The sequence below is a fragment of the Colletes gigas genome, unplaced genomic scaffold (assembly GCF_013123115.1).
Source record: "Colletes gigas isolate AHSC1104 unplaced genomic scaffold, ASM1312311v1 Colletes_gigas_Sc00004, whole genome shotgun sequence".
Taxonomy (NCBI): Eukaryota; Metazoa; Arthropoda; class Insecta; order Hymenoptera; family Colletidae; genus Colletes; species Colletes gigas.
This window is the reverse complement of record NW_025106633.1, coordinates 9,798,214-9,824,420: the sequence shown is the minus strand read 5'-3', so window position 1 is coordinate 9,824,420 and position 26,207 is coordinate 9,798,214. Positions and strand designations below refer to the sequence as shown.

Sequence of the window (26,207 nt, the reverse complement as noted above, 5' to 3'; positions counted from 1 at the left end):
AATGATATCCGACTATCCTGTTATTGATCCCGCTAAGTGCAAGTCCAAATTCCGTATCCGACCTAGGCGATAAATCCGTGAAACCTATTTTCTGAAGCATGAACAACGCCACGCTCTGTCCGATTGATCGACACCTCGATTAATCCAAATCCGCTTATCCTGCATGAATCCTGCGTATCGTATATTCTCCGGTTAAAAAATCCAAAGCGATCCTCTTAACACAATCCGATGAATATTTCCAGCCAATATATCCGTATCCAAAAATCCATCATGAACGCTAATTATATCCTGATCAGCATCCTAATCCCACCGTAATTGACGATATCCTGTTATTTTCGTTTTATTTTATTTATTTATTTTATTTTATTTTTTTTTTGTCCCGGGAGATCCTCTACTACTAGGGAGAGCCAGTCCTCGTTAAGATGAAGGATTCTGTTTACTTTGATTTTGTCAACCCCGAACAGTTATTTTATTCCTCTTGCGCGCGTTATTAGTCCCGACGACCGGTGGTACCAGTTCATACTACACCGCACATGTATATTATGGAACATACACACGCCCACGATTGATCAATGATACACAATTCCAAGATCGAAATAGCCGAGAGAAGAACATTCGGACGATTTGATTTCGAGTGGAAGTGTAAGCCCACGCTCTATTTACAACGCGAACAGAGTTTCCATGTAGGATCACTTTCCGTTCTCCTTGATCCTGAGGGGGGAGTTCTAAACGTGGAGCTTCCGATCGTATATCGCCTATACCAAACTTATCGCACGGATCGAACGAGAAACTAAGAAGATTGTTGAAAGAGCATAATCCTCTCCCCGTCGCGTTGAACCACAGTTCGTTCCATTTTCGTGTTCGCGAGTCATCGATCACTTTCTCCGATACAGATGAGAAGTCTGATACTTCCTTTAGCGAACTTCCTCGGACGAGAATCAGAATTATTGTTTCGGTAACGATAAAAAAAAAATTTTTTAAAATATCAGTGTTAACGTCCGATCATACGGAAACTGTAAGTACTTTCGAAAACAAAATGTACAATGTTGACATTCCATTACCAGTTCTGACGGTTCATGAACGTAAGAGAAAGATACGAGAGTCACTTCGTTGTGGCTTGAATCGCGAAAACAATGATGAATTACGAAAACACTTGAGTAATCGAGAAATCTGTACAAGCACGTGATACACGTCGAAACTCTTCGTTACGCGCATTTCGTTATGGTTATTCTCTTTCTTTAGTTCGTCAATATAAAGACACTGCTAACACGATTTGATATCGATACTATTATCTTTTCCCCGGTAATTTACGAAAGAAAACTATGGATAATCGTTTCGAATCCTTGTAATGGATTTGCCAACGTTTTTCTGATGAAAATCCAGCTAATTGAGAATCCTTGAATGAAATGCATTGTTTCTTTCATCCAATTCCTTTCCTGATCCTGAACTTCCTCTTGAAAGTATCCTTACTGTCTCATTATTTGTATTCGCATTTACGTATAATCCTTTTATAATATATGCTCCATACAAAATCCATCCAAAACGCATTCCATCTCATCCCACCGTCAAGCGAATGTGTATTATATCCATCCAAGAAGTAAGATCGTGTCGATTTCAGTTTTTCATTCATTGTGTTACAATCCAATCCAATATACAAAAGAAGAAAAAATACATTAGTCCCTTATACAATATGCATTAATGTTATATATAAAATTTATCACTGCAAATATAATCCTTATGACTTGCGATACTCAAATGTGTGATAATATGTCGTAAATTGAGCAAATATTGTACAAAGGAATACTCCCCGCTTGTTTAATATAAATTTAAAACCTTTTCTATATCGACGAATACACACAAATGTCGCGGAAAATAAGCGAAAATCACAGGATCAATTTGCAATAATAACATTCTCAAGAATACACGAAATAGTTGTTTTCCTTCAACATATCTGACGTATAATAGAATAAATTTGTCTGTATATTTTCAAAAGGAAAACGTTAAACGAGAAATGTGCAGCAGAACGTATTTTGTTAATAAATCATCCGGCCAATGAAAAAAAAAAACAAAAAAAACACACATTTCTCAAGGTAAGTCGTGTATAACTTAAAATATACTTCAATATGGACATTTCACAGATATCCATACAATTGTAATAGACACGTTATTATATTCTTAATAATAATTTTCAGTTGGATTTCTTTTTTTTCGTTCTGAAGTAGTACATAACACACAGTTTTTCGTCAAACCAGAAGAATGGCCAGATGATCGTCGTTAAGGAACACTTAAATAAATTGTGATGTACTTTAATTTGTTACTGTATCAAACGAACAATATATCAATACATGATAAATGATAGCTGTATGTGTTTTTCCCAAAGCAAATTGGTCATATGAATATTAATCATTTAGTAAAAAATAAATCTTTTTACCTATATTTATCAAATGTTATGCCCTATATGTACCATCGGTCGATGGTTATCGATGTATTACATTCTCTAGGTATTAAGTATTATATTTTCACCACAAAGAGTATGTTGTATTGTCATCATTATATAGGCAAAACAAAAAGTAATTAAATTTGTGTAATAACTTAAACGCCGTTGAGCCGTGTAAACAACCTTGATGTATGTATTTGTACACACGAATAATCTGTTTAAATTAATACTTAGCACGAGATGTAATTTTTTAATGGTGTTATATCGAAAAATGCCATAATGTTTTATGTTTGCAGTTTCTCCCCCGCGTGTAATTAAATCCAATGTCTTTGAGTCTAAATTCGTGAAGTGGTAAATACATCGTGAAAAAACAGCAGAACTTTGAGACCATCATTCTTTTTGTTATATCAAACTTCAATAATGATACGACGTTCTTGTAACAATTACAGCAAATGGAAATAAGTACTCATGCAAACAAAATAAAATTTCTGATCGTATGTCTAGTATAATCTATTAATTATTTGAAATATACTCTATTTTATCTTGCATGCTATATATGCACATTAAAAATATACACGTATATGTACTTCGTTATGGCATTACTTCTCTTCTTTCAAACATATGCGGTATAATTTTGTGCTGTTAATCGTAAAAAAAAAGAATGTTAGCTTTAGAAATGTTTACAATAAGCATTTTAGCATTAGAAGCTTGAAAGAGTTTTACATGTTAAATTTGCTTAAAAATGTGCTGTTTTCATCACGGCAAATGTGGATAAATATGTGTAAAAAAACACAATCACAGACTGCATTCACATAAAGTTAAATATTGCGGTATATTTACCAATCGTGGTACTGTGCAGTGCATCGAGAATGATCACGCTGAACGTAGGCAATATTGGTAACTATACAACAAAATGCTACTTATTAATGTGAATGCCGATTGAATAGCTGAAATAATATTAGTCGCTCCGGTTTAGGTTCTCATGTCGTAATACTTCAAAATTGTTACACATTTCAAATATCGATGTGTGGTGTTCAAAACAAATTGCAAAATATAAAGGAATGTATTTTTTAAACATAAATGTAACTCTAACCAGTATACCATCAACAATAATATGCGATTAATACGAGCACGATTCCTCTTTATTAAAACAACGGGAATATGACATTAAAAACTTTATGTCAGCGTTTACTCGTAAGAGAATCTAGTTGGCTAGTTGCTATTTCAGATGTATTCAAACGATTTATTCTAAATGCGTACCCATAAAATAAATGTTACACCCGCATTGATCCGTGACGAACATAATTTAAAAATTAATAAAGAAAAAAAAATGACGAAATCATCGAAAATATAATTTTGGTATATGTAAAATGAACCGTGCTCTAACTATACATTACGTACAATACAATTGTTAAATTCAAGCAACATGAATAGTAATAATTTTTTATAATTTGTACAAATTCGATTTGGATTGGAAGGTGTCTTTAAGTGAAATTCAAATCAGTAATAATGAAACATGGTAAAGCAAATATTGATAAGCCTTTACTTATATTACCATGTGAAACATATACGTACACACTAGTCGTATGAACGAGATCTGGAGCGAGATCTTGATCGCGAGTAATTACGCCGTAATGGTGAATAGGTTGGTGAACCACGACGTCGTGGACTATAGCTTCGTGAATGACTTCGACCCCTCTCTCTATCTTCGCTGCGACCTCTATCGCCACTGCTATGATCTTCTTTCACACGAATATAGGCTACTTCGCCCTAGAAAACGGAAATACAAAACCATTACTTCACACGCAAATGTAAAAATTTTGGGTCTTCGATTTGTATGTAAAATTATTTCAAATACTTCTCCCTGCTTCGCAGAAATAAAATCATATACATACTAGCACAGCTGCATTGAAAAGTGCTAATTGAATATCGACTTCTAATCGTCAACATATACATATAGTTTGTTGCATTCCACTAATTGGAAGTTAGATGTTGCCTAACTCGATATAACTTAAGATATTAATTTGTACCTCGTGAGACCTAAATCTTGAATCATCTAATTTCTTCACTGCATATTTCATGTCTTCGTATCGTAAGAATTCGACAACTCCAGTGCCGTCTTTATAAACATCGGCGAAGCAAACATCGCCAGCTTCGCGCATATGATCCTTCAGATCCTGCCAACTGCCAGACGGAGGTAAACCGGTAACAAGAACTCTGTATTGAGATCTTCTTGCAGGCGGTCCACGACCTCGAGAATTACTCATTTCACCCCGACCACCTCTTCCGCTGTCACCTGCTCCACGACCCCCACGAAAATTATTACTAGGGCCACCGCCTCTTGGAAATTCAACGCGTAATCTATAACCATCGTAATCGTATCCATCCCTCGCGTGTACCGCGTCCTCGGCGTCTCTGAAAATAGCACGATACTATATCACATATATTATGATAATAATTTAAAAAAAACCTATGTAACCTTGATCCGCTATGATAACACTTTTTATACGTTTAACGCGTTAACGAATTGAATATAAATTCTCCGAGTGCAAAAATACGGTTAATGAAACTGTTCTTTTATTTGATGATAAGAAGACGAGAAAAAAAGAGGGCAGTAGAATAATGGAGTACGATATTAGACGATGCACAGTATACCAAAAAATGAACAAATTTTTATGTAATTACGTCTGTCGAACATACCTTGGATCATCAAATTCGACAAAAGCGAACGGTGGGCCTCTACGGTTTTTTAAATCAACAAAGATAACTTTACCGAACTTGTAGAACAAATCTTGAATGTCTTTCGTTCTTATATCGGGCGGCAAATTGCCCACGTAAATTCTACATTCGTTTCTACCACCGTGGGACATATTCACGGCTTTTATTACTGTTCAACGTATACAAGACACAAATAGAAACACTTTAAACCAATTTTAATCGTCCCCAAGTCTTACACTCTCTTTATTGATGAAACAAACAAGATGGCGGTAGTACCGGTCGAGGAGAAGCGTGATCACAAAAGGCGCAGAAAGTCAAGAACGTTAAAAAAATCTGTCGAGCATGTTTTCACACAATTAACGACCAATTATGCATCGTATCGTGTATTATTCTTTTTCCTTCCACCAATCAAAAATTCATGTACAAAACATCTAATTTTTGCATCGTAATTTTAAATTTCCATAATTAATTAAACCATACTGTTCCTTTGCTAGATATATAAAAACGGATATTACGATGCGTACGATTAAAATTAAACAGTATCATACTATGCGTACATATTTTTGTAAACGGTTCTTTAGTTTGATTATATAATATAATATTTTTTCATAATCTATAATATATTTCATATCCGGTTTAAAATTTTTAATTTAAAAATGTATCGTTTGAAATGAGATATCTGTTCTTTAAAAAAGAAATGATTTTAAATGAAATAAAACAGATTCCCAGAATTCTATATAAAATAGTTATAACAATTTTACGGTATTCAAGTACTTGTTAGATCAACGATTCTTAATATTTTCATCAAATATTTTAATACGATTTTGATTGTTTGAAATTTTTCAAATTTATTTTTGAACGTCATGGGCAATGTATAAGCATAGACGATGTATAGAATAGAGGAACATGTCATATGATTTAAGGGTTTTAGAATAAATATTCGTATTGCAAATCATTTATAAAAACTATTAAATATTGTAAAGTAAATAATATAATTGATGATTTCAAAACGTATTCAATATTAATAACGAATTTATAAATGTATACATTTTGTATGAATCAAGGAGATTAAACAACAGTTTGAAGTTTAATACCGTTTGTTTGGCTTATAATTTAGGATCACGTAAAAGGAAAGAAAAAAAAAAATAATATTTAAATCTGCATATAAATAATTATGTAGGGGGCACTGAGTGTGTCGTATCACACCTGTTAAATCTTGTTTACGTTTATTATTCCATCCGATTACAACCTCAAAATGTATAAACACGGGAACTGTTTATCTAATTCAACGACTTCTTTTTGCAATAAAATTATTTTATTGTAAAGGAAATAATAATAATGTTAATTATAACACAACCATTGACTGCATTTTGTAATTTTATATTTCTAAATAATTAGTAGTTAAGACCACCGAAGCTTTAAATAATGTAAATACGTATAAGTAATCTTGTAAATACAATAATGGCATTTTCATTTCGTATTGGGACCAAATGGTGTCACGATTTCCCAAAATTGGCTAAAGAATCGGGATTTTATTTTAATACCCACAGGTCCAGAGTACGGATAGATTGGAATCGTATAAGTACGTAGTTCAATTATCTATGCTATGCTTCTTTAGCTGACTTTGTTCCATTATAACTGATTTAATATCTGATTTTTAGGTAATATAAATATTGATCAGATTATAAGGGAAAGAGATTTTCATTCCATTGATGATAATGTAAACAATGTAGTAGATTATTCGTTAGAAAGCGAATACGACGTTAAGATTCTGGATCCTAACTTTGTAAAGCTATTCAGACTTGCGCAATTAGCAGTGGAATATTTATTATATTGCAAGGAATACTTAGACCACAGTGTAATAATATTGAAAGACGAACTGAAACTAAAGATAGAAGAAAACGTTAAACTGAAAAAGGAAGTAGCTACTTTAGAAGAAGTAGTAAAGAATTTAAAAGAAAAAGCAAAGGATAGGAGTAAATTAATAGAGACTAAAATTGGAGATTCTAACGGTGAAATTTATAAAGTAATGAAATTATACATTTTATTCTATTATAATCAGAGTAATTATAGTATTGCATTCAAAATAAGTAAATATAAATCGTTTTTTCAGTGTCCCCATTGTCCAAAAACGTTTATATCTTCGATGTTTGCAAGCGCTCACATTTTACGCCGACACACATATGTGTCAGACTTATGCGTGACTTCTTCCCCTATACATGACCACTATCGTAGCGAAACAGAAAGATTGCATAACGAAATAAAAAGCTTAAAAGAACGATTGAATGAAACTGAGAGAGTAATAAGGAACGAATCTGAAAATGTTGCCAATAAAAATACAATAGATTACGAGAGAAAATTACCTGAAAATAAAGTTGAAAGTTTTAAATGCGATATCAATAAATCTGAAGAACATCAAGAGTACAAAGAATATCAGGAAGAAATAAAAAATTTGAAAACTATGCTTTTCGATGAAATACATGTAAGTATGAAATAAAAAATATTTCGAACGTATGATTTAAATGATAATTATTCTAACAGAACTTAAGGCAAAAAGAGAAGATGATGTACGAACGAACATCGGAAACAAATGTACAAACATTGATGAATCAACAAGAAAAAGAATTCCAGAAGTTAAGAAATCAGTTATTTGAAAAAGTAAGTAAAATGTTTGTTGTTTTTAAATGATAAATTTTTTAATGTCTTTTTTTATAGCTAACTCCGGATATAGAAAGCATGCATGCAAAATTATATGCGCAGGAAAATTATTGGAGATCCAAAATCGAACATTTAGAAAATCAGCATCAAAAAGATATAGAAACACTCACTACGGAACTGAAATTAACACAAAAAGCGGCCGAAAATATAAAAACGGAATATGAATCGAAAGTTAACGATTTAGAACGTCAAACAGCAAATCAGTCGAATATTTTAATTGAACAAAGTAAACAATTACATTCTTTGTCGCATGAAATAAATGTTTCACAGCTAAATGAAAAAAACACAAATTTTGAATACAATTTGCCAAAGAAAAGCGATCGATCTGTAATTTTTGAGCGGACCAATGAAACTGTAAAGAAACCGGATGAAAATGATTTACAACAAAAGGATCATGGAACTGCAAAAACAGAACAATTGACTGCTGGAAATATGGATAGTACTATAGTATTTCCATTGGCGTTGCAAAATAAATTTTCAAGAAATGTACATACTTTATATTCCGGAAACAAGCCTGCTATGTATGAGAATAAAGTAATTAGGAAACAGAAAAATATTAACAAAATAAAGAGTACAAGATTTGAGAATAAAAAAAACTTGGAGGATGATTTGAAAAATTGTAGTTCAAGTGATATATCGGAGTCACAAAGTTTGGGTCTTAAAAATAAAATTAATTATGAAACAAAGCATATAAATTATGGCTTACACGATCGATTAACCGCGAAAGTTGATTTGAATAAATCTGGTACAAATAAGTCAGAAAATACTATAAACAAAAGTATGCCTAAAAAAAACTTAACTAACGTGAAAAATAAGAAAAAGCCCGAAATCTTAGAAAATAATCTAACTTCCGAATCAAGCTCAGAGTCCATTTCTGATTTCCACACGCATTCTGAATCAGAAAGTATCACTGTAATTGATAATAATTTGAGTCTGCATGAACATAAAACACATCCATTACCTCCTTCGAAATTTAAGAAGACAATACAGTACGATTCATTCCACGAAGAATTACAGACCAATTTACAAGATATGTTTGACCAGAAATTAAGAGATTTAGGAATAGATCCAGAATGGCAAGGAATACCGGAAGCTACTTTCAAGCAAATCATGGAGATTTTAAAACATCATCAAAAACTATCTATGAAAGTAATAAAATTGCATATAAGATATCATTTTATTATGTAAAATTGTTTCATATAGCTTTTTAAATTTTTTAAATTGTTCTCAGAAATTGCCAAAGTATTCTCGGATTAAATCGAAAATAATTGAGGAGGTTCTCAAGAAAACGAGTAGAAAAGGAAAAGCAAAAAAAACTATAGAGCATGCAAAACAAATGCCTTTGCATAAATCAGCAACCAATTCTAAATTAACGACAACAAAAGCATTTAGCGATAAAAAAGATATTGGTAATCACTGTGTTTGATGTATTATTTCACTAATTAAAACAGTACTTGTTATTTAAAAGGTATTTCCTCTTTTTCAGGCAATTATGCTTCTGCGTTGCAAGTACAGAATACAAAGCCAAATAAATGGCACTCTACCCCAGAAAATTATCATGCTGCTAAAGATATAAACGAAAGCGAATTATCGCCAGTAAAATCCACAAAGATAACAAATTACAAAGACATAGAAAGTTTAATAAAACTTTCTCCAAATACGATAAAATCTTTGGAAAGCGCGTGGCATACAAATTCGCAAGGAATGTGTACAAAAGAAGATTCTTTGAATAAAATGAAAGCTTTATTTGACTCCGAACAAACTAAAATAAAAACAAACAGTAAGGAAGCATTAGACGTAAAATCCATTGAGACCAATAGTGATAGTAATTCGCATGCGCAATCAGAGCCACAGAATATTTTAATATCTCCCAAGTATAATAAAAGTGTTTTAAAATCTACGAGTGGTTCAACGAGTAGTTTAACGAAGAAGAAAGTTATTTTCGATTTAGCGGATGAAAAAGATAAAGAATCAATATTGGATTATGATATGGAAAAAGAAGAACCAAATGATAATTGGAATACTTCAAGGTACGTAAATTAATTTAAAAAAATTTTACATACAAGTTCTATATAATATTACATTTACTTAGCACTTTTGCTGAGAAGAAAGATTTATCAGAGAGAGAAAGTTACAAAAGTACAAGTAATATCATGCTAAAGACCACTCAAAGCGATAAAATTGCAGAAATATCAAAGAAACTCGAAGCACAGGTAATATAAAATGACGAGTATAGATGAGAGCATCATAAAAGTAAATATTTTATTCCAGTTAAGTATGGTGAGACAAAAGCCTGTGGGATCGGTTGAAACAATATTTTCTTCAAAGTATGTACAAGATAGAGAAAATCGTAGCAACGACAACGAACAAATGCGTACAACAAGTACAGGTTTTCGATTAGAAAGTCCATTTAAAGCATCGACATTTAATTCTAAAGCGTTAAACGATTCATTGCCACAACCAGCACCACGTAATTTAAAGAATAAAATGCCTGAAACTTTACATTCAGAATCGATATCAGAAAGTTCAGATCTAGATTCCGATATTGATAAACTCTTAAAATTAGAATAAGTATATCAACAAATTCTGTATGGTTCTTAGAAAGAAACATAGTGTACATATCAGGGAAAAATAAAGAAACAAAAAAATCACTTTTAAACACTGACCTTCGTATATGTAAGACTAATTACCGTTTGATATTTAACATTTGAACGATTAGTATTACTATTGAAACTTGTGTTACCGTCGTTAAAAGAGATACGCTTTCCTTATTTTTGGCAATTTTTAAACAGTGCGGTCACATTTGAAATAACTGAGTTCATCCTGTGCATCGACGGCGACACTAATAACGACGAATGTCCTTAGGCCACACTATTTTGAAACGATCTGGCACAGTGAAGCCAGAAAAGCACCGTCGGGTGCACACTCACGCATGCCAGATACGCGTACGTGAGCTCGTGGAGTTTCGGGAAGACGACAAAGGCAAACTGGCGCATGCCCTCTTTTTCGATTCTCCGAAGCTGCCCGAAGTAATTTCGGACCGCTTCGTGGGAGTCGAGAGAGAAAGGCTCACATTTGCCTTCTCGCTCCCACACAACTGAAATCCGATCTCCCGTCAACGACATACGATTTGGCTTCTCGACTGCCCAGGCATTTTTACTTTCCGACCTATGTAGGCGCACATAAGCAAAGTACCCATAATGAAAAAAAAATGTTGTAAAATTTATTTTACGGAAATACACGTTTTAAGACCTCCTGATCATATTTTAATTATTGAAAAAAAAGAAATTTTTTTTTATTCCCATGTATGAGCACACATATGTATATTATTAATACGATTTTTGAAAATAAATAAAGTAAAACTTATCTGATTGAAATTTTTTGTAGAAGTTGAGCTGATGAATACCTAGAAAAAAGTATTAGACAACATTTAATTTTGATTTCGATTAAAAATCAAATTTATATTGTTTTAAATTCGCAGCCATTAGCTCGGTGTTACCCATAATGAAGAAGTTGTTCTTCAAAGGTAACACCGATTACCAGGTCTCACCACGAGGAGGTTGCTGCGAGTGGAGACCCAAAGTGAGACCGATGGAACAAAGTTCGATCGACCTTCCTTTTTACACACTAGATTACGCAAAAAAAAAAAGATGCCAAGTAATTACTGTTCTAAAACAAAGGAGGAAGCTAAATTGTGGGAGACGCGACACGACGAAACGCGACACCAATACTGCACAGTGCAGTAGGAACATGAGGTGCGACACGTACCGAATAGCGGGTCAAAAGGGGCAGCTCGTTGCCTCTCAGCGAGTCCAATTGAAGGGGAGGAGAATCGACGCACCAGACACGGGTTCTCCATTTCTCCCACGCATCCTGCTGGGAGCCCACGGGACCCAACTCGGGATGGCTGACACAGGAGAGAGATCCTGAGTCCGGGCTACCGCAGACAGGAACAGGTCCCCTCTACGGCCGATGACTCTTTCCCTAGAATTGTCTCACCAGAGGACGGCAACCGACCCTTCGAACCATCTAAACGGCCGATCACTTGCTTTCTACATTAAAGCAGCGGTGACCGGAGAAACGAGACTGGAAAAGAAGCTATTAATGAATTCATTACTTGGCAATCTACGCAGTAAATAAAATAATATACAATGTAAATTGAAAATTAACGTCGTAGGTGGAATTAATGAGATTAAGGAATTGAAATAAACATAGGAATGAGAAAGAAAGGAAAAGAAATATTCGACGTTAATTTTTACACTCGCGCCGCGCCTTAAATTTAATGCCCTTACGTGCAGATGAATCCGAAGTCCTCCCTCTAAAAATTGATCTGAATAAAAACTAAAATAAAAATTAGTAGTTAAACAAACAAATTAGAATTAATTATACGAACAAATATAGGGGCAAATACAAATACAAATAAACAATCAACATAACCAAGAACAGAATAAGTCAAAAAATAACAACCCCACGATGAAAACAATGAGGAACAAAATGATTTGAAAAATCACAACCCAACGAAGTAAAGAATGAAGAAGAAAATAATTCGAAAAATAACAACCCATCGATGTCGAAAATAAAGAACAGAATAATTGGAAAAATTTCTACCCAACGATGTAATATATGTAGATAAAACCTGAAAGAAAAACGAATGAATTATTGGAGAGAGGAACAGAAACAACGAAATAATACATCCCTATATATAAATAAAAAACACAATAATGGTATTAGTTATATGGATATAAATATATGTATGTATTATACCAATCGGCGACACCAGTCATCATCGCAGAATCAGAGAATCTGAAACAGAAAATACGCGTGACAGTACCCCTGGCGGTTCCAGGAGTACTGAAAAGAGCCGACCAGCTGTGCCCGTTTTTATGCAGTCGGACAAAAGTAATCCCTAGCCAATCAGCAGCCAGTCCGCTGGGGGCGACACTCCGATAGGGCGATACTTGCTTCACCTAAGTTTATAAGAGACCCCCCTGAGACCCGCGCGGGGGAGTTATCTCCCAACCACCAAGCAAGACGGACCGTATCGAGATGAAGAATTTAATTGAAGACTTACATTCGATCAAAATCGAAGATGGCGGCCAAGAAGATGTTTCACGAGCAGCGGCCAAGGGACAAAACCGGTCTTTTTAAAGACCAAGAAAATCTCATTTGTGGGAACAACTTATGCAATGAACTGAACAACTTTTATATTTAACAACTCAGAGACACTTTACATCTCTGTTTTGTAACAACTTTTATATTTAACAATTCAGAGACACTTTACATCACTGTTTTGTAACAACTTTTATATTTAACAACTCAGAGACACTTTACATCTCTGTTTTGTAACAACTTTTATATTTAACAACTCAGAGACACTTTACATCTCTGTTTTGTAACAACTTTTATATTTAACAATTCAGAGACACTTTACATCTCTGTTTTGCAACAACTTTTATATTTAACAACTCAGAGACACTTTACATCTCTGTTATGGCACAAGTTATGCAATAAAACTGAACATGGTATATTTGCCTATATAGGCGAAAAATATACAAATACAAATTGAATTTATTGAATTGATATTAAATAAACATTCTTTGCTATAAGTTCAAAAAATTATTATTTGAAATAGTAGAACAATTAGAAAATAAATCGTTTGAAAATAATTTCGAAGGTCTTACTCGATAAACTATATTCAAACGATTTATTTACAAAGTATTGTTTTAAGTCAAACATGATCAGAGGGTCTTGAAACGTGTATTTACGTATCAATTTTTCATTCAATATGGGCTTTGCTTATATATTTGTGTCTATATAACTTGAATTTAAATTCAAATGGTAATGAAAAATCAATGACGCATGTTTGTACATTATTTTTTAATCCTGGACTCGTTAATGGTACTTCTCTAAGATTAGATAGGGACAGTAATGGGGAAGAAAATTTAGTGTCAGTGCCTTCTAGTTCGTAACATTTAAGCTTTTTATTACAGTCTCTCATCATGTATTTCATGAAACCTCTCCTTCTATTCATTCCTGATTACAGAAATGCATATATAACTCTAATAATTTTTAAACTTATTACATTGCTCAATGGATAGGAATAATCCTCTATTTGTACAGGACAAATATATAAACGTCGAACCAACAAGTCCATAAAATATGCAGGATAATTGCCCATAAGAAATTCATCTACAAACAAATTAGGTATATTAGCTAGTGCATTATTGGTAGCAGATTCTGACCCCTTTAAGCATGTCTAATATTTCAACTTCGTTTTCTTCCTCTTCTTCTTCTTCTTCGGCTGATTCAAAGTCTCCATTTTTATCAGTTTCTTCTATGTACATTAGACTATTAACATTCCCATCAAATTTAAAAATTCTGTTTATGGAATGTGTTGTGGCACGAGCTGCATATTCCTGTAAAAACCCCAATGGAACAAGTATTTCTGCAGATGCATTTGTATAGCCATTTATATTGATTTCTATTATGCTTAATATATTTTGTCTTACGGTTTTAGGTGATCTACATAGTATTCCAATGACTGCTCTGTCCAAGGTGTAAAACCTGCTCAACCATTGTAAAGTTGCTTCTATACAATACTGTCGATTACTATACCTTTTTCTTCTTATTCGTCGTAACTTTAAATAACGAAAGAAGTTTCTAAATGTACCACGTTTTACATAATCATTGCCTAGTAATATTGCAGCTAATGGCGGTGTAGATTGACTTAGACTTCTATAAGAATTTAATAAGTGTTCAACTTTATAAATTTTACAACGTTTCGTGTAACCATTTCCAGTTGAACTTTTCACCGTGTAATTGTCCAATGTATCAAATGGTATGTACAATGTCCCAAACACATAAAAATCTGAATCATAACTCAATACAGGACAATTCAATACCCTTGCTACAGTAGCTATAGCATTATCAGCTTCGAATAAGCATTGCACATGACGAACATTCTTCTTTCTCGTAACATCTTTGAAAACTTCCTAAATATGTAAAGGACAAAAATTTCATTTTCTGTTGACAGATCGGAGAAAAAGATGATGCTGTACGAACCTTTTCTCTAGTTCTAGATATAACTGTTTGCAGTTTCTTATCCTCGCAACCGCCATCGATCAAAACTAATGGTACTACATTGCACTTTAACAAATCGTCAAAAAAATCCGATACTCGTTGAGCGTATTTATCGTAATCACCGCCAAAAACACAATTGCACTTGTACGAATTATATATTTGACAGCTAAATAACTAAATACGTATCACGTAGCTCGAAATATTCCAAATAACGATCTGAACGATTGTTTATAAAAGTTGTTAAACCTGAAATACCCATTTTGAAACCTATTTATTAATTTACACTTTTCTTAATGTTTCATATCACAAACTAAGTTCGTTATGCGTATATCAATATTAGTTATTATGCATTTATACATAGGTTGCATGTAACAGGTACTTACTCTTGTGTCATTCGTTATTTTATTTGAATCAAAAGTTTGTTAAATATTATACTTTGACTACTTGGATAAATCAAAGAAATACAAGAGCTGTGCATAATGTTTTTGCATTGATCTTTACGATATTACAAACCGGTATAATAAAAAATAAAATTAGATAGTATACTGATCTTGCATAATTAAGTGCATTGACGGGCGACAATACTAACGACGAATTTCCTTCCTATACATATAGGCAAATATACCATGTTCAGTTTTATTGCATAACTTGTGCCATAACAGAGATGTAAAGTGTCTCTGAGTTGTTAAATATAAAAGTTGTTACAAAACAGAGATGTAAAGTGTCTCTGAGTTGTTAAACATAAAAGTTGTTGCAAAACAGAGATGTAAAGTGTCTCTGAATTGTTAAATATAAAAGTTGTTACAAAACAGAGATGTAAAGTGTCTCTGAGTTGTTAAATATAAAAGTTGTTACAAAACAGAGATGTAAAGTGTCTCTGAGTTGTTAAATATAAAAGTTGTTACAAAACAGTGATGTAAAGTGTCTCTGAATTGTTAAATATAAAAGTTGTTACAAAACAGAGATGTAAAGTGTCTCTGAGTTGTTAAATATAAAAGTTGTTCAGTTCATTGCATAAGTTGTTCCCACAAATGAGATTTTCTTGGTCTTTAAAAAGACCGGTTTTGTCCCTTGGCCGCTGCTCGTGAAACATCTTCTTGGCCGCCATCTTCGATTTTGATCGAATGTAAGTCTTCAATTAAATTCTTCATCTCGATGCGGTCCGTCTTGCTTGGTGGTTGGGAGATAACTCCCCCGCGCGGGTCTCAGGGGGGTCTCTTATAAACTTAGGTGAAGCAAGTATCGCCCTATCGGAGTGTCGCCCCCAGCGGACTGGCTGCTGATTGGCTAGGGATTACTTTTGTCCGACTGCATAAAAACGGGCACAGCTGGTCGGCTCTTTTCAGTACTCCTGGAACCGCCAGGGGTACTGTCACGCGTATTTTCTGTTTCAGATTCTCTGATTCTGCGATGATGACTGGTGTCGCCGATTGGTATAATACATACATATATTTATATCCATATAACTAATACCATTATTGTGTTTTTTATTTATATATAGGGATGTATTATTTCGTTGTTTCTGTTCCTCTCTCCAATAATTCATTCGTTTTTTCTTTCAGGTTTTATCTACATATATTACATCGTTGGGTAGAAATTTTTCCAATTATTCTGTTCTTTATTTTCGACATCGATGGGTTGTTATTTTTCGAATTATTTTCTTCTTCATTCTTTACTTCGTTGGGTTGTGATTTTTCAAATCATTTTGTTCCTCATTGTTTTCATCGTGGGGTTGTTATTTTTTGACTTATTCTGTTCTTGGTTATGTTGATTGTTTATTTGTATTTGTATTTGCCCCTATATTTGTTCGTATAATTAATTCTAATTTGTTTGTTTAACTACTAATTTTTATTTTAGTTTTTATTCAGATCAATTTTTAGAGGGAGGACTTCGGATTCATCTGCACGTAAGGGCATTAAATTTAAGGCGCGGCGCGAGTGTAAAAATTAACGTCGAATATTTCTTTTTCCTTTCTTTCTCATTCCTATGTTTATTTCAATTCCTTAATCTCATTAATTCCACCTACGACGTTAATTTTCAATTTACATTGTATATTATTTTATTTACTGCGTAGATTGCCAAGTAATGAATTCATTAATAGCTTCTTTTCCAGTCTCGTTTCTCCGGTCACCGCTGCTTTAATGTAGAAAGCAAGTGATCGGCCGTTTAGATGGTTCGAAGGGTCGGTTGCCGTCCTCTGGTGAGACAATTCTAGGGAAAGAGTCATCGGCCGTAGAGGGGACCTGTTCCTGTCTGCGGTAGCCCGGACTCAGGATCTCTCTCCTGTGTCAGCCATCCCGAGTTGGGTCCCGTGGGCTCCCAGCAGGATGCGTGGGAGAAATGGAGAACCCGTGTCTGGTGCGTCGATTCTCCTCCCCTTCAATTGGACTCGCTGAGAGGCAACGAGCTGCCCCTTTTGACCCGCTATTCGGTACGTGTCGCACCTCATGTTCCTACTGCACTGTGCAGTATTGGTGTCGCGTTTCGTCGTGTCGCGTCTCCCACAATTTAGCTTCCTCCTTTGTTTTAGAACAGTAATTACTTGGCATCTTTTTTTTTTGCGTAATCTAGTGTGTAAAAAGGAAGGTCGATCGAACTTTGTTCCATCGGTCTCACTTTGGGTCTCCACTCGCAGCAACCTCCTCGTGGTGAGACCTGGTAATCGGTGTTACCTTTGAAGAACAACTTCTTCATTATGGGTAACACCGAGCTAATGGCTGCGAATTTAAAACAATATAAATTTGATTTTTAATCGAAATCAAAATTAAATGTTGTCTAATACTTTTTTCTAGGTATTCATCAGCTCAACTTCTACAAAAAATTTCAATCAGATAAGTTTTACTTTATTTATTTTCAAAAATCGTATTAATAATATACATATGTGTGCTCATACATGGGAATAAAAAAAAATTTCTTTTTTTTCAATAATTAAAATATGATCAGGAGGTCTTAAAACGTGTATTTCCGTAAAATAAATTTTACAACATTTTTTTTTCATTATGGGTACTTTGCTTATGTGCGCCTACATAGGTCGGAAAGTAAAAATGCCTGGGCAGTCGAGAAGCCAAATCGTATGTCGTTGACGGGAGATCGGATTTCAGTTGTGTGGGAGCAAGAAGGCAAATGTGAGCCTTTCTCTCTCGACTTCCACGACGGTGCTTTTCTGGCATCACTGATCTGGCAACCGAAACATGCAAGCATGTGAAACTTAATAAAAACATTTATATTTACGATGAAAACCATAAAGTTAAAAATTAATTATATATTACAGTTTTTTTATAAATTTTAAACAAACCACGATACGAAATGTAAAATGAAGTTTTTTTACATGTGCTGTTTGGATTTCCGGTAAATACAAGCATTGACAATTGTAAGAAATTGTATCCAATGATTCGTGATATATTTAAATATAAAAAGGAAACTGTGGTGCACGTATTATTATATATTTGCTACTTTTATGGTACAAACGATTGCTTCGAAATTACCAAATGCGAAAGATCATTATAGATATGTTATGTTGTCACATGAAGTAGAGGTTACGTTTGAGATGCATTTTCAAAAACTAATTTATGATTATCAAATAAGACGGTCACGTTTGTGCTTGTTATTTGTTATAAAGTAATATCATAAGTCATTGATGGAGAAATAAGTTATCGATTCGAAATTTCTATGACATATTGACGATACTGCGATACGATGCCAATGTCCAATTTATGCTGCGTGGTATGTAACATAAATCTCGATGTTTCGTCCTACGTGAATATATTTTGCACATCCTTACCTCGGAACGGAGAATCGTTAGCAAATTTTTTATCGAAAGTGCTTCACATACCTGTTCCTGAATCAAACGATTCTTATATCTGTTTACAATGTTACAATCTGTTCCAAATGTTGGAACAAGCACAGAAGACTGTTTTAAACATACGTTGTGAAATTTTGAAGATATATCGTACTACGGAAAGGAGAAAAAATATAAAGCAATCGGTGAATAACAATGTGAACTTGAATTTAAGCACAAGCATAGTCTTAGAAGAAAGCAAGTTAGATGTAAATAATGACGAAGAACGCATAAAAGGAGGCACAAATTCGCAACCCTTTCAAATCAACGAAACGACAAAACAACAATGTATTCAAGACAAAGTAAACAGGCAAATAATAAATCTTCGGAACATAGATCGCGATGTTAGTACAAAGTCCAGTGCAAATCCAAAGAAGGAATTAAAAAAGAAAATTACAGACTGCGCTGAAATAGATAATATAAACTCGTTTGATTGTAGTAAAAATGAGATTTTAAGACACGATACGTTTCCTAATCCGATTGCATTAACCGATAAGAACAATGTGTATAGTATTAGTTCTTTGCAAAGTAATATGTTTAATTTTAAGTGGAAGGAATTAGACGAAAATGTTACAGAAGTAGAGGTGAATACAGAAAGTACAACAGGTAATAAAAATTCTATCTGTTAATTAATCGAATTTCAAACGGTACATTTTTAATTATGTAAATGTTTATGTGTATGTAGCATCAAAAATTGATCAGCCGAATGTTCCCATAAAATCAGGGAAAGTATCAAAATGTAATTTAAAACCATTGAAATATTCTTGTTCCACTTGTGGTAAAAGATGGAAGACGTCGGCTGAACTAAAAACGCATATAAAAACTCACTCTACGTTGAGACCGTATATGTGTGAAAAATGCGGGCAAGCGTACAAACATAAACATGCATTAGAGATACACGTGGGAATGCATAATGGAATAAATCCATTTCAATGCAATTTCTGTAATAAGTGTTTCACGCAGAAAGGAGCGCTTATGAGACACTTGCCGATGCATACTGGTGAAATGCCTTACCAATGCGAATTATGCGGTAAACGATTTATACATCATACGTCGTACAGCATGCACAGATTATCACATAGCGGAAAGAAATCTTACAAATGCCATGTGAGTAGTATTAGTGTATTTTGTAATTTTTTAAGTAGAAGAAACATTTCGAGTAATAAATTATATAAGATAAGGCTCTTAAAACAGGTCGTCCGAATGAATTTTGTAAGATTACTTAATACATTGCAGATGTGTGATATATCTTTGCTTTCAACGTCTCATTTGAAAAGACACATGCGAGTTCATACGGGCGAGAAACCATATAGTTGCACATTATGTGGGAAACGTTTCGCCGAACGATATAATTTGTTCGCGCATCAAAAAATTCACGATCCGTTTGAAAATAAAACGAAGAATATCAACGAAACGCAATACCAGTAAGTATAGGTATTGACAAGATACTTCACCCAGCTATTAATTGTTATATTTATATTCTAATTAGTTTTATTTTAGATGTAATCGTTGTAACTTGGTGTTCGAACAAAAGCAAACTTTGAGCGACCATTTAAAATATCACACTGATACAGGAACCGAGTTTGATCTAAAAAAATCATATTCGGTCTTTCCGGTTCAGTCGGAAATTAAAGAATCACCAAAAAAAATGAATTCTGAACATGGTGTGCTGCCGCAAACGTGGATTGAAACGAATCATTCGAAATTAGATATCATCGATAATCAAACGAAATTTGTGCTCCTACAGAATCCTTTACCTGAGATCAATGAGAGCTCCTTTGCGGTCACGTTCAACGAACAAAAACTATCTGTGGAAAGTACAAATTATAATACGAGTTTACAGGTAATTATAGAATCATCAGATACGTCACTTTTAAACAGTAATCTTCCTTCCATCGATAAAACGCACATGTGATCGAGCAATAAAATATAATGAAAATGTTAATATAAAAAAAAAATAATGTTAAGCGATCAATTTTAGCGTTTAAAGAGTAATATATAATTCGTTTCTTCGATGCGTCTAACAAGATAGTTTTGTTCAACTAAATGTATTAACTTACGTGTTTCGTATTTTTTCTTCGTTTCGTATATAGTTTTCTCAATATGCATTACATCCACAAAGATGTATAAACTAATATAACTAAGTAGAACAATAATAAGTACGTATTTTTAGAAGTTCGTGTTATAATTGAGAGTTCCTTACGCAAAAGTATTTTTGACAAAATGTGTTCATTCTACATATAATTAATTGCTATGTACCAACGAAACTGTTATTAATAAAATACAGTAAAATGATCAAACGTATAACGAATTGAACTAATTTTACGTTAGACACATTTACACGTTCATTATTTATTTATTCTACGACAGGAATGAAAAGTACAGAATGATTAACGATAATATAAAGAACAAAGATCATAGTTAATTTTATATCATCTGACTAGGCATTAAATCTTTCCACGAAGTAACACCATAGGCTCTCAATAAAGTTTTCCGTTGCATTATTGGTGTCGATAATGACCTATAAATTTATCAAAATAAAGAATTGTAACAATTAGTAAGCAAAAGCCGATAACTTACTGTCTTATTTCATCAACAACGGTGTTAATCATTGCGGGAACAGTAACTTGCGACAAATGCTCGATTTCAGTAAAAGACTTGGGCTTTTCGGTCGAGTGGTTTGTATGCACTTTATAAATAAAATTAATCAATGCATTAAATGCTTTAGGATAGTCATCGGTTAGCAGCTGTAAAATAATTACAATTTAAAAATCGTACACGTAAAAATTAAAAAAAAAACTAAGAATTATTACCACCAAATAGAAAAATCCTGGCTTGGTCGCATGATGATTCAAATACATTTCCCTCGTTTTTATCACAAGCTCGGTGTACAATTCTTTCAAGTGTTCTGGTTTTTTTGTTTCCGAAAACTGTCGAGTTGAATCAGCAAATAATATTATTTTGTATAGACAATTTTATTCACAATATATTTTCGAATAGATACTTGATCTACGTCCGTCTCTTCGCTAGTTATCGATTCGCTATGATCTTCCGTGGCAAAGTATTCTGCATCAGATAGTAATGTACTTCGACGATGTATCATTCTTTCCTGACGTCTTCTACGTTTTAGTTCTTCATCCTCGACTATGAGATTCGAACTTTCGTCTAAAATTACCTATTCGAGGATGCAGTAATTGTTATACATTCAAATAATAGCAAGTAAATTCTTACTCTTAATTCTGTCTGGTTATCAAATTTAATTTCAAAATTTGAATTGAAAAGTTCTCTATTCGAAGTTTCTATCTCGTGAAATTTTATATATTTTTTTTCCCCCGTTTCTGTTTCGTTCGTTGTTATCTCATTATGTGTGATTGAATTATTTTTTAGCATATCGGATGTTGTTACATCGTTGTCCGGTTCTTTCATAGATATATTGTTCGAAGATATTGGAAGCCCATCTACAGTCTATAAATGAAACTGATTAGAATCGTAATTATCTTATTATTAGAAAAATATAGGAATATTGACAAGATTGTTTGCAGTGTTCGTAGATTCCGTAGTATTTTCTTCCGTATTTTTGGTTTCATTTTCAGCCAGTGAATCTTCTGTGCTATTCTTATCGCATATATAAACGTCAAACTTCTCTTGTATCCAATTACGATGTACTTGTTCGGTTTTCGTCAATACGAGAATTGGTTTAATATTAAAATATCGCTTACTCATTTGTAAGGTCGCGTGTAAATCCATTTGCGTGATACCAATTTTATTCTCCAATATCAACGAAACAATTTGATTATGATCTACGTAAATATACGATACAATCACAATTGGTAATCAAGTATACATAAATTGTCGTATATAAAAATACTTGAAACGAACGAAACCCATAACTATTCCCTAATTGTTCCTGGATCGCTAAAAATTCACCACGACGAGACATATCGTTGAAGTCTTCTCTGTTTGTAAATATATAGGACCGATGTAAAGTCTCACTGTCCTCTGGCTCTTTTGTAGTATACCACTGACAGTGTTTTATCTGAGGTAAAAAATTCATTTTTTATAAAGTGATTAAAAATGAATTACAAATTAACTTGAATATTACTTTGTTTGGCAGCGTTTGAGCAATGTGAATAGCTAAGGATGTTTTCTTCACTGCGGATGGACCTGTTAGTATTATCAAAGGCGGGCTTGCTTCGTCGTACGGTTTCACGTGTAAATCAATTTTGGGCATGCTTAATTGTTCCAACAAAGTTAATTTTGTGACTGTACGGGCAGCTATTAAATTCACTGGTGGAGCAAACAGGGTCGCAGCAGCAATCTACTCAAATTAATTTTTCATATTACATTAGAAATTATACACCATTAGTTTTTCATTACATACTTTTTCCGAGATTGTTACAACATCGCCATCGATTATCTGTATGCTCGGTACAGAAAATAAAAGCACACCTTTATAATTAGGCCACATTGTACAGCCGTTGCCCCTAAGGTCTATTTCATCTATGAAACCTTTAAAATTTGATAATTCTAATAAATCGGCAATCCTATTGAATTTCAAATCTATTACGCGCAAATTGTATCCATCCTAAATATTCAAACAATGATTAGGAATTATAATTTACTTGTGACCGATTAAAAATTATTACTTTGAAGAATTCCAAATTAGATATCTTGTTGTATCCTAAATATATCGCTCGCAAATGGGGTATCGTGTTTATGTTGTTACCAGGCACAGCAGATTTAAACGATGTGATACAATTACCTTCCAAGTTAAGTTCTTGAATATTCAATTTATCTAAATTCTCGATACACTCGATTAAATTATACGACAAATTTAAATACTTTAAATACCTACGAAAATAATACGTAACATGGAAAGAATATCTATTTTTTCGACGCACGGAAAAATGCACTAACTTTAAATTTTGCAGACCAGAAATTACTTCGATTGCATTATGCGATAAGTCCAGGTGTACGATGCTCCAAAAGTTGCTGATATCGCGCATTTCTGATATGTAATTATATGATAAATTCACATAAGTCAAATACCAAGGAGGCGTGAAATTTAAAATAGTTTTGATTCTATTATGCGTTAGATTTAGATGCATTAAATAGGGAACTCCCCCCAAAGGAGACAAATTAGAAATATAATTGTATGCTAGATCGATGTACCGTAAATAACGGTGACAATACAACATCGTAATGTTCGTAAGCGACTGTAAAAAAATTATTTAAAAATTACTTTTCTTCTTTCCAAGCATAAGACTCTATCGATAAAAGTAATAAAGAAATACCATATTTCTCATGATACATTTATTCAAAACGTATAGACCGTTTTCGGGTGATTTGACTAAAAACGATGATCCAATTCCTATTAACCTGTCCGTTAAGAAGCCACAAAATTCTAAATCGTCAAGCAATAATTCTTTAAGGTGCCTCAATTTTACAATATGTGCTTTATCGTCGTCCCATGAATCAGCATCCAAAGCATAACTAGCCCAATCGCTTTCGTTCGCACAGTGTATCGCGTCTACATTTATTGGTATTGGCATATAATCAAGCTTGGCCGAAGAACTAGACTTTAAAAATAAAAGAATTGTGAATTTTATTATGCTACGAAGCGGAACGAACTTTTTATCGAATGGTAGTTACGCTGGTGGTGGAAGAAGCAGTTGAAGAAGCAGTTGAAGCAGTTGAAGCAGTTGAAGCAGTATCATCGGATAAAATTTCAAACGGTACGTATCTATCTTCCAAGGATCCCCAACTGAGATTACTATGGGATAATATATCGGAATCAACTTCATAAACGTCTTCGACATAATTCTTAGATGATTTTTCTTTTTTAGGAAGAATTGTGTTGATTGCATTCGGTTCGAATAAAGATGGTACGGAGGAAAAAAGGTACGGAAGCTGCAATTACAAAAAATTTATAGTAATCCATAGAATTCGTAGTAAAGTACAATATTACCTGTTTATTGCTCATTTCTGTGTGCAAATTATTAACAATTCTTCTCTAAAATAATTTCTTCCGGTAAAACTTTCAAGTAATCTTCATATATTAATAAATAACATTTTCTATTTCAGTTGTTTTGTAACAGTTGAATATTCTGATAATATACACGGTATATTAAAAATCTTCCACATATTATAAGAATAATTTTACCAATACATTAATAATAATTATTATAGATTAGTTACTAAGGTTTTTAAAGCTGTATCCGATAAACGATAGTGATGCCATCCTTCTTCTATCGTTAAATCAATCGCCCCTTTGTTTTTATAAAAATGTTGAGCAGGATTCCATTTAAGAACCGAGAAATCTAATCTGCAACACTTGTTGTCCGTTGCTTCCTTTACAAATAATTCAAAGTGCATTGATGAATATCATAAGTTCAAATAATCTTTTATAATTCAAGATACAAACCTTAGCAACGGCTTTCAAAAGTTTACTGCCAATATGCTTCCCTCGGTAATCAAAAGTTACGTAAATATCTTCCAAATACATGGCTTTCCCACACCATGTTGAATATGTGTAATATGAAATTGTATATCCGACTATATTGCCATTTACTTCCGCCACATAACATACGTACAACGGATGTTCTGTGTCAAATCCATCTTTTTCTAGTGCTAAAATCATCATTTACAGTAAACAAACTATTGCAAATGGCTTAATGTGTAACTTTTAAATAAAAAATGTTTAGTATTGAATCCTTACTCGTGTGATCAATTTTTGGTCCATCAGGCATTTTCTCAAAATTAGCTAATTCCTAAAAGAATCAAAAATTTCAAATAACATGTTCATAATTTATATTCACGCACTAAATAATTACATTACGTTTACCTGTATCAAATTTCTAATTGAAACGCAATCATCACGCTTTGCTTTACGTATTATAACTTCCATGTTTGTCAACAAAATAAATGTGTTATTATGGAAGAATTAACCCAATATATCGTGTGCATTTTAACAGAAAAAAAGTCAAATCTTCATCAAGGCCGTCAAGGGTCAAGTAACACACTAATACTCTAATATAGGTACACATTCGTATTTGTAAAAATTTTTAAAAACATTCTAAACAAATTTGAAAAAGAATTGAATTTTGTGTAAGATAATTAAATAAACTGTTTTTCTATTTTCTTTAATAGAAACATAATTGAACGAGATCTTATTCGTTGCATAGTTAAACCTGTTTAAACCATAACAATAACAACGTGCACGTGAAATAAATGTAAATGAAGTCAAAATCAAATTGGACTATTTATTAATTGAAAGACATAATTTATTCAACAAACAATTACATAAACATTGTTAAATCGTTTTATACGATTTGAAATTTTCGCGGTACGTAGTATCGAATTCTTGTAGCGAATGGAGACTTATTTCCGGTTATATATGACGATCCTTCCTGCACC

At 33.1% G+C, this 26,207-nt stretch overlaps 5 protein-coding genes across 8 annotated transcripts; 2 read left to right on the top strand and 3 right to left on the bottom strand.

The window, feature by feature from the left end:
- Nucleotides 1–348: 348 nt before the first annotated feature.
- Nucleotides 349–5,595, bottom strand: LOC122405240 (serine/arginine-rich splicing factor 1B). Of its 3 annotated transcripts, none has more exons than XM_043409827.1 (4): nucleotides 5,138–5,595; nucleotides 4,468–4,852; nucleotides 4,013–4,207; nucleotides 349–3,338 (listed from the first exon to the last, which is right to left on the bottom strand). In XM_043409827.1, the coding sequence occupies exons 1-3, from the start codon at nucleotides 5,305–5,307 to the stop codon at nucleotides 4,016–4,018; spliced, it is 747 nt and encodes a 248-aa protein (XP_043265762.1). In that variant the 5' UTR covers nucleotides 5,308–5,595; the 3' UTR covers nucleotides 349–3,338; nucleotides 4,013–4,015. The 3 variants fall into 3 exon arrangements, with proteins under 3 accessions (XP_043265762.1, XP_043265763.1, XP_043265761.1); XM_043409828.1 differs by having other exon boundaries at nucleotides 349–1,469; XM_043409826.1 differs by having other exon boundaries at nucleotides 349–4,207.
- A 781-nt stretch (nucleotides 5,596–6,376) lies between these two features.
- On the top strand, nucleotides 6,377–10,494 carry LOC122405235 (zinc finger protein DZIP1). The gene is made up of 9 exons (XM_043409820.1): nucleotides 6,377–6,737; nucleotides 6,817–7,181; nucleotides 7,269–7,637; nucleotides 7,697–7,813; nucleotides 7,871–9,022; nucleotides 9,105–9,282; nucleotides 9,360–9,903; nucleotides 9,966–10,086; nucleotides 10,145–10,494. The coding sequence occupies exons 1-9, from the start codon at nucleotides 6,617–6,619 to the stop codon at nucleotides 10,442–10,444; spliced, it is 3,267 nt and encodes a 1,088-aa protein (XP_043265755.1). The 5' UTR covers nucleotides 6,377–6,616; the 3' UTR covers nucleotides 10,445–10,494.
- A 3,025-nt stretch (nucleotides 10,495–13,519) lies between these two features.
- On the bottom strand, nucleotides 13,520–17,502 carry LOC122405188 (protein asteroid-like). Its single transcript, XM_043409734.1, has 4 exons — nucleotides 17,496–17,502; nucleotides 14,936–15,111; nucleotides 14,383–14,865; nucleotides 13,520–14,289 (listed from the first exon to the last, which is right to left on the bottom strand). Exons 1-4 carry the CDS (start codon nucleotides 17,500–17,502, stop codon nucleotides 14,095–14,097), a joined length of 861 nt encoding a protein of 286 aa, XP_043265669.1. The 3' UTR covers nucleotides 13,520–14,094.
- Nucleotides 17,503–18,398: 896 nt separating this feature from the next.
- Nucleotides 18,399–20,900, top strand: LOC122405541 (zinc finger protein 880-like). 2 transcript variants are annotated; one of them, XM_043410399.1, is made up of 4 exons: nucleotides 18,399–19,397; nucleotides 19,477–19,898; nucleotides 20,028–20,215; nucleotides 20,292–20,900. In XM_043410399.1, exons 1-4 carry the CDS (start codon nucleotides 18,650–18,652, stop codon nucleotides 20,704–20,706), a joined length of 1,773 nt encoding a protein of 590 aa, XP_043266334.1. In that variant the 5' UTR covers nucleotides 18,399–18,649; the 3' UTR covers nucleotides 20,707–20,900. The 2 variants fall into 2 exon arrangements, with proteins under 2 accessions (XP_043266334.1, XP_043266335.1); XM_043410400.1 differs by having other exon boundaries at nucleotides 20,281–20,465.
- A 318-nt stretch (nucleotides 20,901–21,218) lies between these two features.
- On the bottom strand, nucleotides 21,219–25,812 carry LOC122405186. The gene is made up of 17 exons (XM_043409729.1): nucleotides 25,636–25,812; nucleotides 25,510–25,561; nucleotides 25,216–25,421; nucleotides 24,990–25,142; nucleotides 24,444–24,701; nucleotides 24,086–24,370; nucleotides 23,709–24,007; nucleotides 23,438–23,642; nucleotides 23,173–23,376; nucleotides 22,894–23,109; nucleotides 22,671–22,827; nucleotides 22,320–22,591; nucleotides 22,023–22,256; nucleotides 21,796–21,966; nucleotides 21,605–21,721; nucleotides 21,372–21,538; nucleotides 21,219–21,312 (listed from the first exon to the last, which is right to left on the bottom strand). The coding sequence occupies exons 1-17, from the start codon at nucleotides 25,696–25,698 to the stop codon at nucleotides 21,219–21,221; spliced, it is 3,153 nt and encodes a 1,050-aa protein (XP_043265664.1). The 5' UTR covers nucleotides 25,699–25,812.
- Nucleotides 25,813–26,207: the final 395 nt, after the last annotated feature.

Coding starts and splice junctions, on each gene's coding strand:
- LOC122405541 (XM_043410399.1), top strand. CDS start 18,650: ATGCCAATGTCCAATTTATGCTGCGTGGTATGTAACATAAATCTCGAT. Junction 19,899..20,027: donor AGAAATCTTACAAATGCCAT/GTGAGTAGTATT, acceptor AATACATTGCAG/ATGTGTGATATATCTTTGCT. Junction 20,216..20,291: donor ATCAACGAAACGCAATACCA/GTAAGTATAGGT, acceptor GTTTTATTTTAG/ATGTAATCGTTGTAACTTGG.
- LOC122405186 (XM_043409729.1), bottom strand. CDS start 25,698: ATGGAAGTTATAATACGTAAAGCAAAGCGTGATGATTGCGTTTCAATT. Junction 21,722..21,795: donor AAGAGACGGACGTAGATCAA/GTATCTATTCGA, acceptor TCAACTCGACAG/TTTTCGGAAACAAAAAAACC. Junction 21,313..21,371: donor GTTGTTGATGAAATAAGACA/GTAAGTTATCGG, acceptor ATAAATTTATAG/GTCATTATCGACACCAATAA.
- LOC122405188 (XM_043409734.1), bottom strand. Junction 14,866..14,935: donor TATCTAGAACTAGAGAAAAG/GTTCGTACAGCA, acceptor TTACATATTTAG/GAAGTTTTCAAAGATGTTAC. Junction 14,290..14,382: donor TATGTAGATCACCTAAAACC/GTAAGACAAAAT, acceptor GGGTTTTTACAG/GAATATGCAGCTCGTGCCAC.
- LOC122405235 (XM_043409820.1), top strand. CDS start 6,617: ATGGCATTTTCATTTCGTATTGGGACCAAATGGTGTCACGATTTCCCA. Junction 9,023..9,104: donor ATCAAAAACTATCTATGAAA/GTAATAAAATTG, acceptor AATTGTTCTCAG/AAATTGCCAAAGTATTCTCG. Junction 9,283..9,359: donor TAGCGATAAAAAAGATATTG/GTAATCACTGTG, acceptor CCTCTTTTTCAG/GCAATTATGCTTCTGCGTTG.
- LOC122405240 (XM_043409826.1), bottom strand. CDS start 5,307: ATGTCCCACGGTGGTAGAAACGAATGTAGAATTTACGTGGGCAATTTG. Junction 4,853..5,137: donor GTCGAATTTGATGATCCAAG/GTATGTTCGACA, acceptor TGCTATTTTCAG/AGACGCCGAGGACGCGGTAC. Junction 4,208..4,467: donor CAAGATTTAGGTCTCACGAG/GTACAAATTAAT, acceptor TCCGTTTTCTAG/GGCGAAGTAGCCTATATTCG.